The sequence below is a fragment of the Phoca vitulina genome, unplaced genomic scaffold (assembly GCF_004348235.1).
Source record: "Phoca vitulina isolate PV1807 unplaced genomic scaffold, GSC_HSeal_1.0 scaffold90, whole genome shotgun sequence".
In the NCBI taxonomy this organism is placed as follows: domain Eukaryota; kingdom Metazoa; phylum Chordata; class Mammalia; order Carnivora; family Phocidae; genus Phoca; species Phoca vitulina.
This window is the reverse complement of record NW_022589793.1, coordinates 398,254-414,436: the sequence shown is the minus strand read 5'-3', so window position 1 is coordinate 414,436 and position 16,183 is coordinate 398,254. Positions and strand designations below refer to the sequence as shown.

Below are 16,183 nucleotides of genomic sequence, written 5' to 3'. Positions count from 1 at the left end.
TGGTGGTGGTGGTTGGTTGTTTTTTGTTGTGTTTTTTGTTTGTTTGTTTTTCTTTTTGTTTTGTTTTTGCTTTCTGTTTTGTCTGCCCAGGGGATATTTGGCAATGTTTGGAGACCTTTTAAAGACCTTACTGGCTGCCACAGCTGGAGTGGGGGCTGTCTATACAAGCTGAAGTTGCTGCTAAATAGCCTACGTTGTACAGGGCGGCCCCCTTTAAATGCCAATAATGCTGAGGTTGAGAAACCCTGAAGTTGGGGCCTTGGTGGGAGTCCTGGCCTTACCACTATCTAGTTGAGATCTCTAGCAAGAGAGCTAACCTTTCTAAGCCTTTGCTTGTTCGCTGGAAAAGGGGGATTATGGTACCCTCTCCAAAGGGTATCTAAAGATGAATGATAAGATGCAGATGAAGAACTTGTCACAGCAACAAGATACAACAAATGCTCAAAATGAGCTATTTTTGATCTGTAACCTCCATGGGAAATGGAAGGCTATTTTGGTGCTGGCAAACAGAGCTGCTAGGGTATAAAAACAGGTGTGGGAAGGCAAGCAGCAGCTGAGCAATAGGGTTTTCTCTATTGCTAAGCAACAGTACTGCCTAATCGGGGTTATTGGGAGCAGTAAAAAGAAACCCGCCAAGCAGTTCTCAAGCTTGTAGTGTGCAAAGAATCACTTGAGGAATTTGGAAAGTATAGACTTAGTTCATTTAGTTCATGACTTAGGTCTGAGGTACATGGTAGAAATCTGTTTGTTTAACTGGCCACTTCATCTAATTCCACGGTGCAGATCTTCAGTAATTTTTTCCTTTCTCAAATAGCCCTTACCACCTTTTAGAGAGCTTAGAGTTGCTTTCCTGTAGAACAGTGGTCTGCAAACTAAAACCTGTGGATGGCCCCATGCAGCCCATGGTATGCACGTGTGCATGTGTGTGATGGTCCTTGAGCTAAGAATGGTTAGGTTTTAAAGGATTTAAAATAAAAATATATGCTAGAAATAATATGTGGCCTAAAAAAAGCCTAAGATTAATATTTTAGAGAAAAGGGGTGGCTGTCCCTTAAAACTATAAGTTCCCTAAACCAAGGAAAATACCAAAGTTGGCTCTGCCCAGCACCCAGAACAATGGCTGCTACATAGTACTCAATACATGTTTGAATGACTTGGGTAGAGGCCCTAAATTAGCCAGAACCATGATATTCAGACAAAGGTAAATGTCAAGAACTCAAATAGAACTCCAGTCCCTGAAGCTCAAGGAGCTATTTGCTGCCAAAGCAGGAGTCTTCCTGGGATATCTAAAAGGGTTAGCTGTAGAGTCTGTTGATAGAGGAATGAGGTACCTTCCAGAACCTGTGGTACTGGTAACCTCAAGAATTTTGCCATTCAGCTGGGTCCAATGTTATTATGGAATTGCCTTTCCCACAGAGGTCCCAGCACTTAACTCTTCTTACCATGCCATTTACACACAGTTTGGCCAGCACCAGGTGACCATCAGTCTCACAGACAACAGTACTGCTTCGAGACATACGGCTTTCATATATCCGATCAGCTGTCCAGTTGTGCAAGCAGAAGAAACCCATGAGCATGCAGGATCCACTATCTGCACAAAGGATTCCATGTCTGTGAGTGAAGCAGGCTGACTGCTTCTCATGGCTACTGTAGGGGAAATGTGGTGGTCTACACAGAGCTGGGGTTAGGAACAGGATCAGGATTACAATCCTGTATTCACTACTAATTTGTTGAGTGGCTTTGGATTGATTTCTTAACCACACTGAGCCTTTGTTTCCAAGTCCAAAATAGGGGGAAATAATCTCATAGGTGGCACTGAGAACTGAGAAGGTATATATAGTGCTCAGCACATCATACCTAGCAGTAGAAAAGATTCCATTGGTAGCTGCAATCACATTAATAATCATTTGACAAACTGAATAGCTGTCATGCCCCAGGTTCTATGCCAGATGATAGGATATAGTAAAAAAGCAAAACATTCCATTCACATATTAAGGAATTTTGTAGTCTAACATAACTAATATTGATAATGGACAAATAAAATATATTCATACTTTGTTATAACAATGATAGAACTGCATGGCTTGACCTAAATCTTGATTCCTATGGACAAAGGTAAAAAATGTGCATCTAAGAATCCATTGTCTTAACTTAAAACTGGAAGGGAGCTTAGATCTTCCAATTGCCTTATGGCATCAGAAGCTCAGAGATGAAATGATACCTAAGGGCACAGCTAGTTTTCATGACTGGGCCTGTGCCTTTTCTTAGTATATGCCACAACCAGGCCTTTTGGTGTAAGAACTACACAGCAGTTCCTCTGGGCGTTTTGCACATACTGTCAGGTAGCATGATTTCAGAAACTTGCTCCTCCAATTCAAAGCCTCACATCATGGTTTCTTTTCTTCCAGTTTACCTTTAATGTTATTCCTGGCATGGCTGATGAAAATGCGGTATGGAAGTAACTTTTTAAATTACAGACCTAAGTAACCTTTAGTTTATAGTAAAGGTAACCTAACTTCAATCCTGACTTAAAATATTGAATATGGGATGTCTGGGTGGCTCAGTTGGTTAAGCGTCTGCCTTCGGCTCAGGTCATGATCCCAGAGTCCTGGGATCAAGTCCTGCATCAGGCTCCTTGCTCAGCGGGGAGCCTCCTTCTCCCTCTGCCTGCGGTTCCCCCTGCTTGTGTGTGCTCTCTCTCTCTCTGACAAAATATTAAAAATAAATAAATAAAAAATAAAATATTAAAATGACAAATAGTCTTAGGGTTAAGGTGAGCACCAGCCCTGTAAATGAAACTTCTGTCTTTAGGGACCCAAGACTCTGAGATGGATCATGGAGGTTAGTGATGGTGTAAAAGTCCAAACTCTGACTTTTAAGGAGGCCATGACACAAGGATATAATTTCTTCTTTGATAAGAACAAGCTAAGCATCCAAATGTCATTCAGTGCCACTGGAGTGACTCACTACGTGGTAGGTGTGAATCTTCTTGTACCACCACCCAAGCACAGACCAGTGTTTCTAAGTCCAAGTGTCCTCTCAACCATGTCTTCAAATGAACTGAGATACAATTGATTTCACAGGTATCTTAATGCCTGCCATGTGCTAAGCCCTGCACTGAGGACTAAAGATACAAGGGTGAACAAAACAGATCCGTTCTTCCCGTTGATGTATAATCATTCTATAATATGCTAGAGGGTGGTACTAAAGTCTTCTATGAATTAAGGTGTTCTGTTTTATCATTTTCCTATAATATGGTTCTCCTGTAAGAATTGGTGCTTTTGGGGCCAACAATCAAGACATGAAATTAATGAGTTAATGAACAGGTCCTGGCACCTAAGCAAGCTTACATGTCAGCCATTTTAACAAGAACAGTCCTGTTACACATTGAGTATAAACTGCACGCAGAGTCCTGTAAACCTTTTCTGAGTGCTGTTACCACAGCTTTTGCTCACATCTGCCTAGAAATCACCTACAGGTCCTACCATTAGACAACGTTAACTTGCCAGGTGTTCTAGTTCTAAAATCTTGTAATCGTAACACCTGATGAACAGTACCTGGACAAAATGCTTAAATTCTACTCAGGCCAAAATAGTGCCCGATACTTGAGAATATGTTTGCCCTGACAATTCTTCTAGCATTGGTTAGAAATTCAAGTAAACGGTTGTCTTTAAAAATGTTTCTCCCTCCACCCCACCCTCAGCAAGGTAACAGTCACCTCTATACAGCACCTGTGAAATTGATACAAGAATCTCTTGGGCAGAAGCTCATCTTAACAACACAAATGCTTTGTTTGTCAGGTAAGGCCCTAGGAAAGGGCAGCTCCAGTTGTGGGAGACACTGTTGCGGGGACGAAAGCTGATCATAGGCATTGTGTCGGCCATTCCTTCTAGATCCCGTGACCTGTAATGCCACACACGTGACGCTCACCATACCAGAGTTTCCTGGGAAGTTAACATCTGTGAGCTTTGAAAACCGGAACTTTGCCGTAAGCCAGCTGCACGACCATGGGATCGAGAAGGAAGAATCCAAGGGCTTGAGATTGCACTTCAGCAAAACTCTTCTCAAAATGAAAGTATGTTCCTATCATGAACCACTGAGCTTTATGGAAGCCTGGCTTGAAGCACAGTCTTTAGGATACAGCTGATGACTTGACCATAAATTCTAACTGTCCATATAATGGATTCAAACTTGGAAAGGCCTCAGTTGATCACTTTGCCTAAGTGAATTCTTGACAGATGCAATTGCCAGGGACAGCAGAGTAATCTTATGTCGGGGTATGTGTGTTTTGCAATAACATCTGACAACATTTGTAGAGTCCTTTTTACTCAGACCTGGCTTGGCAGAGGACTCGGCTCTTTGGAATCGGATCTGTTAATTCAGGCTTTAGTGTCTAGTACAAAGAGCATGCAGAGCTGGGGGTTTCAGGGCATGGGTTTAAAGCAATAAATTTCCTGCCTAGGACAGCATCCTGATCTGGAGAAGTGATAGGCTCTCTCTTGTTCTGGTTTAAAGGGAAACCTGATCAATTCTGGAGCGTGCCCTATAGGTATATAGTGTACTAACTTCCTGCCTCACTGTGGGCTATTCTGGGCCCCCAGGGCTGTGGCTGCTAATCGAAATTCTTGTCTCATTTCAGTTCTCTGAAAAATGCCTACCCAATCAGTTCTACTTAGCTTCACTCAAGCTGACCTTTGCCTTTAAACTGGAGACTGTTTCCATGGTGGTTTATCCCGAGTGTGTCTGTGAGTCACCAGTTTCTATAGGTAAGAAACATTTTGTCCCTTAGCTCTTGTGTATATGGGAAAACAGAGGTTCAGACCCTGTTTTACTTATACTCTGAGGAAACTGATCAGATCAGAAATCTCCATGTAGCTGCTAAAACAGAGCCCGAAGAAAACACCTTCAAAATATACATACGGGTAGATCTCGCTATAACGGATCCATGTTTAAGTAGCCTGGATATGTTCTGCATTAGGAGCCTGAGCCCACCACCTAAATAAGATTGATTCCAACCTGTAACTAGAAGGACTACAAAAGTTTAAAAGACTGCCCCCAAATGCCTACAGATTCCTCAAGGACATGGAGTAGGTATTTTTTCAGTCTTGGCTCTGCCCCTGTGCTTCTTACTTAACCTGTATCCAGTCAAGCCAATGGGAAAAACTAGTTCCTTCATCAACTATCCTCCCACCCCCCATTCCCTTCCCCAAACCACTCAGGATTTGTGAGTCTTGTAAGAAGGGACATAATGACACAAGGCATTACACTCGAAGCCATAATCTGACCCTCAACTCACTTTAGCCCCTCAGGGTTTTCTTACAGGTCTCTTCATCCATACTTGAAGGTTGGTAGATGACCATTAACATGGCAGACATGTTTCTTTAAACTCTTACCACCATCTAGTTATAGGTGACCTGTGCACCCAGGATGGGTTTATGGATGTCAAGGTCTACAGCCACCAAACAAAACCAGCTCTAAACTTGGATACCCTCAGGGTGGGAGACTCGTCCTGCCGACCTACCTTCAAGGTTCCATCTCAAGGGCTGACACTGTTTCACATCCCCCTGAACGGATGCGGAACAAGATATAAGGTGAGTGCCAGCAGACTGCGAGGTGTTAAGACTGGACTGTAAGATCACTGGTCACCCACTTCTAACCTTTCTCTAATTTTAAGTTCAAGGATGACAAAGTCATTTATGAAAATGAAATACATGCTCTCTGGGCGGATCTCCCTCCACGCACAATTTCCAGAGATAGTGAATTCAGGTGTGATGCAATTGCTACTTAAGCTCCACATTAAATTAAAGCCATCTTCTAACCTAAAATTCATCTTACCACCTCACCCCTCCCCCCATTTGTTACAGAATGACTGTGAAGTGCCATTACAGCAGAGATGACCTGCTAATAAAGACCGATGTCCAAAGTCTTCCTCCTCCAATGGCCTCAGTGAGGCCAGGTCCAATTGCCTTGAGCCTTCAAACCTACCCAGGTGAGACCTCACAACCTAAGAAATCCTGCTTAAAGACTTTCAGGGAAATCTTGCCTGGACTTTCTGATGCTGCCAGACTAATGGAGCACTAGTGATGCTTTAGCTCCTACTGCCACCATCAACAACTTGAGTAGTGAGGATGTTTCCATTCCATTTCAGATAAATCCTACCTTCGACCTTATGGGGACAGGGAGTACCCCGTGGTGAGATACCTCCGCCAACCAATTTACCTGGAACTAAGAGTCCTTAATAGGGCCGACCCCAACATCAAGCTGGTCTTAGATGATTGCTGGGCAACACCCACCATGGACCCAGACTCACTCCCCCAGTGGAATATTATCATGGATGGGTATGTATTCTCAACCCATAAGGTAGCTCAGTTAATCAAAAATTGTCAGTGAAGGGGCACCTGGCTGGCTCAGTCAGTAGAGCATGTGACTCTTGATCTTGGGGTTGTAAGTTTGAGCCCCATGTTAGGGGTAAAGATTATTTAAAAAAAAAACAAACAAAAACTAACACAAACACTTTTAGAAACAAAATTGACAAGAGGAGCTAAAACCCTCTTGGGTTTCAGAAGAGCACTCTGTCACAAAGGCCCTGATCTTTGTGTTCATTAGTAACCAGTCCTTAGTCCAATAGCATGATTCATGCTTTCCTCTTACCCTTGAACTTAAAAGAATCGGATCCTCCCCAAGGATGTCTGGCTCCAACGCTCTTGATCTGGAGAGAATAGATCTCCAGTTCCTATTCTACCACGTGCCAGGCATGGTGCTATGTACTCCACATGCATTATTTGAACCTCACCACTCTGTGAAATATACTAGCCACCTCACTTCATGAAGAAACCCATGCTTGCTGCTTAAATAACTAGCCCAAAGTAATATTTAGTAAATGGTGGGATTTGAAAGCCTATCTGACTCGAGCCTGAAGACCATAATGCTATTAAGTTGTAACTACACACACTCATGAATTGATATTTGTCCTGGGAGCTCTGCCTGCAGGTATTTGCACCTGGATGGAAATTGCACATTACCTTCCTTGAAGCTGTTGTAATCTGTTGCTAAGCCCTTAAACTCCAGGTACACTACTGTGCCAGGATTATGTGTAGCCCCACCTAACATGCAATTTTCCTTATAGCTATCATCTTCAACTGTCATCAAGGAGATAAAGTAGCAGGAGTTCTCTACCTTTGTCACGGACCTATACTAACTGCCTGGGACATACTAGGTACTCAGATGAGTAGGAATAATTAAGCCAGTGAGAAGAACTACATACAGCACTTTAGTAGCTCCTGATGGGTTTAGCTGGCAAACAAATAGATACTTAAATTGTATTACTATAGGCTAGAAAAATAGAACTGGCATGTATAACTCATGACTTGATATTGTTGGATAGGCCACGTCAGAAAGTATATTAAATAAAAGGCACAGGTAGAAGGTAGAACAGTTTGGATGGTGTTAGAATATATATGGATGAATTTGGGCAAGTGTTGAGTCAAACTTGGGGCAGGGGGCTGGGGGGAGGGTGGATAATGTGGTTGATGTTCTTCCTTTGTGTGTGCCTCCCAGCTGTGAATACAACCTGGACAACTACAGAACCACTTTCCATCCAGTTGGTTCCTCCGTGACATATCCTAATCACTATCAGAGGTTTGATGTGAAGACCTTTGCCTTTGTATCAGAGGCCCAAGTGCTCTCTAGCCTGGTAAGCAATTAAGCCACCCGGGACAGGTTGAATGTGAGTGCATCGGTTCTACTTCACTCTTGTTCTATTTCCAGGTCTACTTCCACTGCAGTGCGTTAATCTGCAATCAACTCTCTCCTGATTCCCCTCTGTGTTCTGTGACTTGCCCTGTGTCATCCAGACAGCGGCGAGGTAAAAATTTCAAGTCCTTGTTACTGTGAGTCCTCAAAGCAAGCCTTATCCTTTCAGAATTGGAAGCTTTAAGAATGAGGGCTGTGGGGTACCTGGCTGGCTCAGTCAGTAGAGACTATGACTCTTGATCTTGGACTGGTGGGTTTGAGCCCCATGTGTGGTGTAGAGTTCACATAAAATAAAAAAGAATTGAGGGCTTCGTTAGGACTCTTCACATGTTCCAAGAAACCTTCTCAGCCCAGTCCACCCTGCCTATATGATAAGGCTGAGATGGCAAGTTCTTGATCAGACTATGGGCAAGTTTGGTTTTGCACATGGACTGGAGCCTGATCTTTTGCAGAGGTGACTCTGAAAAGTTACTATGGTGGAGTCTAGGTGAACTGGGAACTTAATCTTCTTGGGATATTCTTGGAGAGTTTATCCTGTTTTTACAGTAAAGTATATGCCCTCTCCTGCAAAGGTGGGGAAAACCCACATAGAGCCGGGGACTCGGCGGAGATGTGCTCTAAGAAGTCCATCGACACACCTCTCTCCACTGGTCACTATTCCAGAGGTCAGACACTAACTCCGTTTTCTGTCCCCAGCCACAGGTGCCACAGAAGAGAAAATGATAGTAAGTCTCCCAGGACCCATCCTCCTGTTGTCAGATGGCTCTTCACTCAGAGGTATGGATTTAAAGCCTAGGGTACTTCCTGGACTCAAGATCTTAGATTTATGTTTAAATTTAACTATGCACAAATACTACATGCTTACAGTAATCTTAAGTAATAAAACAAGAAGTCTCTCTTCCTAGCCATACCTTTAAGTCTCTTGTGTACTCATCCAAAAATCCCTCTTTAAAAAAAAAAATCTTTTAACGCAAGTGGAATCCTCGTATGTTCTACCTACTTGCTGTATGTTTTTTTTAACTTGTTAGAACCACTTAATCTGTACGGAGAACTACCTCACTGCTAATAGCTATATCGGGTTCCATCTACGTGGCTCTATCTTAGCCACAGTCCTCATTCTCGGGTATCTAGTTACTTCCAGTTTTGTCACTAATGCCACAGTAGAATGCTCTTAAATCTTAGCCTACTACACAAATTCGGGATTTTTTTTTTTTTTTTTTTTTTTTTTTAAGATTTTAGAACACAAACTGGAGGGGCAGGGAGATTGGGGGGAGAGAATCTCAAGCAGACTTTGGCTGAGCACGGAGCCCAACTTGGGGGCTCAAACTCAAAACCCTGAGATCACAACCTGAGCCAAAACCAAGAGTCAGACCCTTAACCGACTGAAACACGCAGGCGCCCCCGGGGGATATCTTTCTAGAAGTGAAACTATTAGGTCAGAAGGCATGTACCTTACTACTGCCAAACTTCAGTCTGTACTAGATTGTGTTCCTGTTAATATCCCATATCTTCATCCCAGGCCTACAATTTGAAAGTAAGCTGTCTTAAATCCGTAACAACCTGCAAGAAATCATGCACTCAGGACCATCTCTATTAGTGCCATAATGTTAAATAGGCTGAAACAGGTTCTTTCCTGGTGTCGACTCATCTGATTTTAGATGATTAATAAAAGCAAGTAGGAAGTGGGAACAGCCGCGGGAGCAGAGCAGAGAGAGGAGGAGCTTGGCTCAAAGAGTAGACTATATTCCAGGTTGTAAGCTTCCCAAATGAATCCTTTGAGGCTTAATCTCACTTCTCTGGGGACCCTCAGGCTTTGACTTAGGCCTTTTGATTTAAATGATCTTAAGACTTGAATGTCTGCTTCCTTCCCAGATGCTGTGGACTCGAAAGGGCACGGGGCTGCCGGATATGTTGCTTTTAAGACTGTGGTGGCTGTGGGTGCCTTAGCAGGCCTGGTGGCAACTCTAGGCCTCATTAGCTACCTGCACAAGAAAAGAACCATGATGTTAAATCACTAAGGATTTTCAAATAAAGTGGTTGAAGTAAGCTGCCTGCTTTTACCTCATTAAACTTACATGGAGTTCAAGGATGGCTTCTTGCGGTCACACTTGTAGAGGGAAGGTAGAGCCTTTCCACAATCCTAATGGGCTTTGGCTGTGTAGATGCGAATAAGGAAATTCAGGACTTAATTGCTTCCTGTCCTTCAGTTTTCTCTGACCTCCACTCCCCAAACTGGCAGTGCCAGAAAATTCAACCAGCAGTGGGTCTTAGCTACAGCCCAGCTCTGGGGCTGCCTTTAGACGACTAGTCTTTCACCCCTCCATCATATATGCAAGATGTGGAGACAAGAGGTCACCCTTAGTCACTAGAAGGGCAGAGTAACCAGGTGTTCCCAAGGAATTAATTTAGTGTTCTGCTTCACTATTTCCTAACTCAAATTACTCTTTGAAAGAAACTTTCCCTGAGAACTTGAAGGTATTCAGTTATTGTTCCCTGTATTCATCATGCAATTTGAGAGCAGCAATCTCCCTTGGGGGGAAAGAAAAGAATATAAGGTTCTGGTTTTCTTAGGGGCAATTACAACAGTCCTAGTCTCATTAAGCCTCCACAGCTGTACACCAGCCCCTTAGCTGAGCCTGGAAAGCTGCTTTCCCACTACCTACACTTGATTATTCCCTCCTCCTGAGCCTTTTTCCCCTGAGGGTCCCCCCAGCTTCTACACTGCAATTATATCAATAGGACTAGTGTTTGCTTCACACTGTAGCTCTAACAGACTATCTTCAAGATAACGAATACAGAAATGAACTTGATTAGATCTAGGTTTTTCTAGTTGAAGGATACAATCAAGAATTTTGCTAGGGAAAAAGTCCTAAAGCTTTTAAATATCTGTACAGGGCTGGGAGGTGAAAACAAAGTCCTCAATGTGTTAGACTTTTTCAACCCTCAATTGGGAGTAGTCATTCTGACTTTTAATATTCTTTCCTCAAGAAGGAAAGAATATTACATATACTGCAGCTCTTTAATGGTGGATTCTTCCTTTTCTTCCAATATACCTTCTCATTCTAAGTCCTTTGAGATTAATATGGTAGAACTCAGCCCTGGTGTGGGGAAGATCTGTGCGAGAGATCTGGTCTTTCTAGAGTAACAAGGGTCAAAAGTTCAAATGATCTCATTAAAGCCATTCTTTGGATATAGCTTTAGAAGGGAGTAAGGCCTTAATCTGCTAATGGTAAATGGTCTTGGAGTCAAGCTTTTCTGTGACTGACAAGGTGAAGTGTTACATATTAGAACCAGAAACCTTGCATGTGCTTGCATGTACTTTTTTAAATGGCATTTAAAAGTTGGCCACTTAAGGGGTTTCCTGTTCCCCAGTGGTAGGCTGAATAATGACCATCCCAACAGGTCCACCTCCTACTCCCCAGAATCTGAATATTCTCTACATGGTCCCAAAGGGACTTTGCAGATGTGGCTAAGGGTCCTGACACGGGGATATTACCTAATAAGGCCCCATCACACAGGTCCTTATAAAAAGGGCAGAAGGATCAGAGTCAGAAGACGTCCCAATGGAAGCAGAAATCAGTGGGGGGCCACAATCCACAGAATGTGGGCAGCCAATATTAGCAAGGATGGCAAGGAAATGGATCTCCACTAGAGCCTCAAGGAACACAGCCCTGCTGCCCCATTTTGGACTTCTGAATCCCAGAGTTGTAAAATCACCGGTATTTTAGGCTACTAAGTTTGTATTAATTTGTTGCAACAGCAATAGGAAACAAATACATGATGAGTCCCTACCAACAATACTTTGCTAGAAATGCACACATTTTACAGAAGAGCAACTTAGGCCCTAGGGTAGCTGGTCCAAGATATACTATCTTGATGAAGGAGCTGGAGCCTCTCTTCTCCAAGTTGGCCTGTTTGTGTAGTGCCACGGGTCAGGATCGTGGTGACCCGGCCCCCAGGCTGCCCCCACAGCAGGGCTTGGCTCTGACGTTTGCCACAGCACTGGAGCAAACTCAGAGAAAAGCAAAGCTCGCTGTGGAGCAGCTGCTGGGATGAACACTTGTTGCCATGGTAGCCTGGAACAAGTACAATGAGTGATTCAAGTTATGTTCTCAACTTCTGAAGGTTCACATCCTACCGTACATGGGGGAGGCAGCCTAGCGCTATGGGGAAAGAGTGAGCTCAAGTCGCAGGAGGCTGCTCCTTCACCCAGACTCGTGGTGGCAATCTCGCCTATGCAGTAGGGATGAGCCGTAATTATCACAAAGGTCCCAGGAAGTAGATGAGGGGCATGTGGAGTCTAACACTCTACCAAACAGTTCGGATAGTAGAAGTTATGGGGGCTGGGAATGGACCCGCATGCCTTGGGAAGTCCCCTCTAATGCTGAACTTTCCTTCCCTGCCCCATTCTGCTGACTCAGGCGGTTTTATGAAATTTCTCGGGTTCTAGAATAAGAGCTGGGCTTGGGTTCTGGATCTATGTCTCTCTTGCTGTGCGACCTTAGGCAGGTGGAACAATCTCTGAGCCTATTTCCACATCTGTAAAATGAGAATAAAACCTATTTTGGTAAAAACGAGACAAAAATAAAAAAAACTATTTTGGGGGTACCTGGATGGCTCAGTCAGTAGGACATGTGACTTGATCTTGGGGTTGTCGGTCCGAGCCCCATGTTGGGTGTAGAGATCACACAAAATCTTAAAAACGAAAAACAAAACCTACTTTGAAAGCATGTGAGGGTTCAGTGAGATAGTCAGTAGTCAAAGTCTTGGCGTATGTGCTGCCCAGTCAGCACTGGAAACGACTAAATAAAACCTCAGAAATAAAATTATAAGCAACTGACGGTTGGAAAAAGCTATGTGCTAGATGAGAGATTCTTAATCAGGCACATATTTTGAAGAATATACATGTCCTGACCCCACCTACTAAACTAGAATCTTCAAGGAGGGGGGTCTAAGCATGTTTAGACTCTGTGGGAGGCCAAATAATGGCCCCAAAATATCCATGTCCTAATCTCAGAAACCTGTGAATGTTCCCTTCCTTGGGAAAAGGGACTCTATGTACACGATTCATTTAAGGGTCCCGGATGGGGAGATTATCTGGATCATCCAGCTGGGCTCTAACTGCAATCACAGGGATCCCTCTAAGAGAGGGGCAGGGAGAGATCTGATGACAGGAAGGAAAAGGCAATGTGACGATGGAAGCGGGTCCTGGAGTGATGCACCATGAGGACGAGGGAGGGGCTACCAGCTGAGGAAAACAGGTGGACAGCTCTTCAGCTAAAGGAGTTCAGGAAAAGGGCTTTCCTCTGGAGCCTCTAGAAGGAACCTGCCTCACTGGCACCTTGACTTTAGCCCAGTGAAACCAATTTTAAACTTCTGACCTCCAGAGTAAATTGGTTATTTTTAAGCCACTGGCAATGTGGTAATTTGTTACAGCAGCAAGAGGAAACTAATACAAACTCCTCTGGTGATCCTGACATACACCCCTGGGTAAGAATCGCTGTATCAGACAAAGGCAGAGGCCGGCAAACTTTGTCACAGACAACGTGTTACAAACTCACATTGTTGCTCACACACAGGGATTAAGAACACGGGAGCAGTTTATTGTTTCAAGGACGTGGCAGATTCAAGTTGCAACCAGCTTCATTTCTAAACTATAGTATATCCTGGTGAAATTGAAGAATTGCTGAGGACACAAGTCCATCCTGAGATGGGAATTGAAGTCGTAACCCACTGAGGTACCAGAATGAGAATTACCTTTTATGGCGCTCTCTGCTGTGCCGATAAGCAGGAAATCCACGGGGTTACATTCCTTTCGGCTTGAAGGTGGTGGTGAGCGGGGTGGGAAGCTACCTCACTGTGGGCAGGACAGGGGGTCTGCAGAAGGTGGAACATGCAGTGCCTGGCATATCCATAGCAGCTTCCACCTGATGAGTTGATGGACTCCAGTGTGTGTAGGCTGGGCTATTAGGTAGCATAAGTACCACTTCTTCTCTTGAGAGTAGATTTCCCTGCCAGAGGTTAGAGTTCTGGCTAACCTCTCCTTGGTCCCGACCTTTGATCACACAACACCCCAGGAATCTTGCTTTGTGAAAAAACACAACTAAAACACTCATGCGTGTGCTGGGACTGATACTGTAGGCTGCTTAATCAAAAAGGGTTTCCTTCCCCCTTTCTTTTCCTGTGATACTGTGATTTATAGTAAGAAATATATATTTGGTCTTTGTCCCCATTTAGCACAGAGCTCCTAAAACACTTGGAATTTCCTAAGTGTTGAGAGCAGTTAAAGAGCCTTTTGTTCCATTAATAGATGACTTTGGGAAAGCCCCTAGATAACCTAGAGAAGGGGGCTGCTTGCCAGGGAAACCAATCTTGAGTAGAGGGTAGAAACTTTCAGTCTTACCCCCTTGATTTCTGGGACTTGGCCAGTGACTTAACTGATCACACCTATATAATGAAGCTTCCATTAAAACCCCAAAGCAGAGGATTCAAAGAGCTTCCAGGTTGGAGAACACGTGGAGATTTGGGGAGAATGGTGCTTTCAGAGAGGACATGGAAGTTCCTTGTCCTTTCTCCAACCCTATGCATCTCTTCCATCTGGCTTTTCCTGAGTTACATCCTTTAATAATAAACCAGTAATCTAGTAAGTAAACTGTTTCTCTGAGTTCTGTGGGACACTCCAGCAAATCAATCAAACCCAAGGAGGGTGACATCAGAACCTCCCATCTGTAGCCAGACCATCAGAAACACAGGTAACCACCTGGACTTGTGACTGGCGTCTGAAGCAAGGTGGGGTGGGTGGGGACAGTCTTGTAGGACTGAGCCCTTAACGTGTGGGATCTGATGCTATCTCCAGGTAGATAGTGACAGAATTGAGTTGAATTGTAGGACACCCAAATGGCACCAGAGAATTGCTTGGTGGTGTGGGGAAACCCCCATACGCATTGAATTGGGTCCCAGATACCCCTTCTTCCCTAATAAGAGAACTTTGACTCTGTTCTGGAATGGCATAGTATATCCCTAGGGGATATACCCTGATGGTGCTAAATAATCAAGATAAAGTCTCATTCCCCTTGCAGATCAGCTACCAGCAGGCATATGGTTCTGTTCAATGAGATTTAAAGGGATATTAGAAGGGAGGCATCTGTCTTTTTCTTACTTGTTTAAAAAAAGAAAAAAGGTATGTAAGGCTAGCCCCTTTTCTTCCTATCTGTGGATGTGGTTGTGTGACATTGTGATTCTTTGAGCTGTGGCAGCCATCTTGTGACCATGAGGAAACAAGCCTAATGACACTGAGAATGGTGGAGTAAAAACATGGAAAACCTCGATTCCTGATTACTTCATTGTGTTACCTGAATCAACCCTGCAATCACTTGTATCTTGTTAAAAAGAAAGCCACAGGCCCCCCAAAGGAGGAACTCGTGCTAGGCCAAGTCACCAAACCAGAGCTTAATATCTAATCTCATTGCAGTTTTAACCTCCCCCAGAAATGAAGTCTTAACTGGTCAGTCAGGACTTTTCTAGTCAGCACCAATGAGGTAATCTGTCACATGGGCCCTCTCCATTCCCCAAAGGAAGATGAGGTCACCCAGCCCTTCCCTCTAAGGGAAAGTGACCTTGCCTAAAGCAATATATTCTTTTGCTAATAACATCTTTGCTCCACCCTCCTTCCTATTTAAAAACTTTCCATTTTCTACAACTCCTCGGAGCTCCCCTCTACATGCTAGATGGGATTCATGACTCGCTTCATAAAACCAATTAGATCTTCAAGTTTACTCAGTTGAAATTTTGTTCTTCAACAATCTTTCATGTTTAGTGAGATGCTAAGGATTCCTATTTTTTTAAGGGAGGCAGTTTGTTTCTTGTAGGTAAAAGTATTCAAAATGATTCAGGATTAAAGAAGCTTTATTTTTAGAAGAATGACTATGGTTATAATTTGCATCTATAAGAACACACCAAGTTACATGTAAGCTTTCTTTTGGATTAATAGCCAAATTTGCATAAACCACAAATAAGAACACCTTCTGTTAACAAATTTACTTTGCTTTGGCTCCCTCAAGGCACAAGAAGACCAGAGTCTTATTCTATTCATCTTTGGATTCCCATTGGTCCTTATGGGAGGGAAGTGATTTAACCAAAAATATAGTACAAAGAAGCTCGATTCTGTGAAAATTAGTAAAGGGAAACCCCACTAAATGAAGTCAGGAGATTTTGGCAGGGGAAGCTCCCACGCCCTACCACTCCAACTCAATTGCAGACCCAACAGGAAGAGACTGACGTGACTGTGAACATAGATACCACTCTTCTACTTCAGCCAGAGGAAGAGCTACTTTCCTCATTCCCCACCCCCACCCACCAGGCAACAGCCAATGAGAAGCCACTATACTTCCAACTCCCAGTTCCTCTAACGGACTTCTAGTTCATAACAGTC

At 43.6% G+C, this 16,183-nt stretch overlaps 2 protein-coding genes across 4 annotated transcripts in view; one reads left to right on the top strand and one right to left on the bottom strand.

The window, feature by feature from the left end:
• Positions 1-12,314, top strand: part of ZP2 (zona pellucida glycoprotein 2) — a 30,379-nt gene extending 18,065 nt beyond the window's left edge. For both annotated transcript variants that reach the window (XM_032396239.1, XM_032396240.1), the window contains exons 5-18: positions 1,461-1,613; positions 2,409-2,450; positions 2,812-2,973; positions 3,704-3,800; positions 3,894-4,075; positions 4,640-4,766; positions 5,404-5,591; positions 5,675-5,766; positions 5,865-5,989; positions 6,149-6,338; positions 7,558-7,693; positions 7,768-7,864; positions 8,449-8,529; positions 9,625-12,314. In XM_032396239.1, the coding sequence (XP_032252130.1) occupies positions 1,461-1,613; positions 2,409-2,450; positions 2,812-2,973; positions 3,704-3,800; positions 3,894-4,075; positions 4,640-4,766; positions 5,404-5,591; positions 5,675-5,766; positions 5,865-5,989; positions 6,149-6,338; positions 7,558-7,693; positions 7,768-7,864; positions 8,449-8,529; positions 9,625-9,770 (1,818 nt within the window). In that variant the 3' untranslated portion in view covers positions 9,771-12,314. The remainder of the gene's footprint in view (positions 1-1,460; positions 1,614-2,408; positions 2,451-2,811; positions 2,974-3,703; positions 3,801-3,893; positions 4,076-4,639; positions 4,767-5,403; positions 5,592-5,674; positions 5,767-5,864; positions 5,990-6,148; positions 6,339-7,557; positions 7,694-7,767; positions 7,865-8,448; positions 8,530-9,624) is intronic.
• Positions 1-16,183, bottom strand: part of TMEM159 (transmembrane protein 159) — a 55,052-nt gene that overhangs the window by 13,866 nt on the left and 25,003 nt on the right. The gene's annotated exons all lie outside the window — the stretch shown is intronic.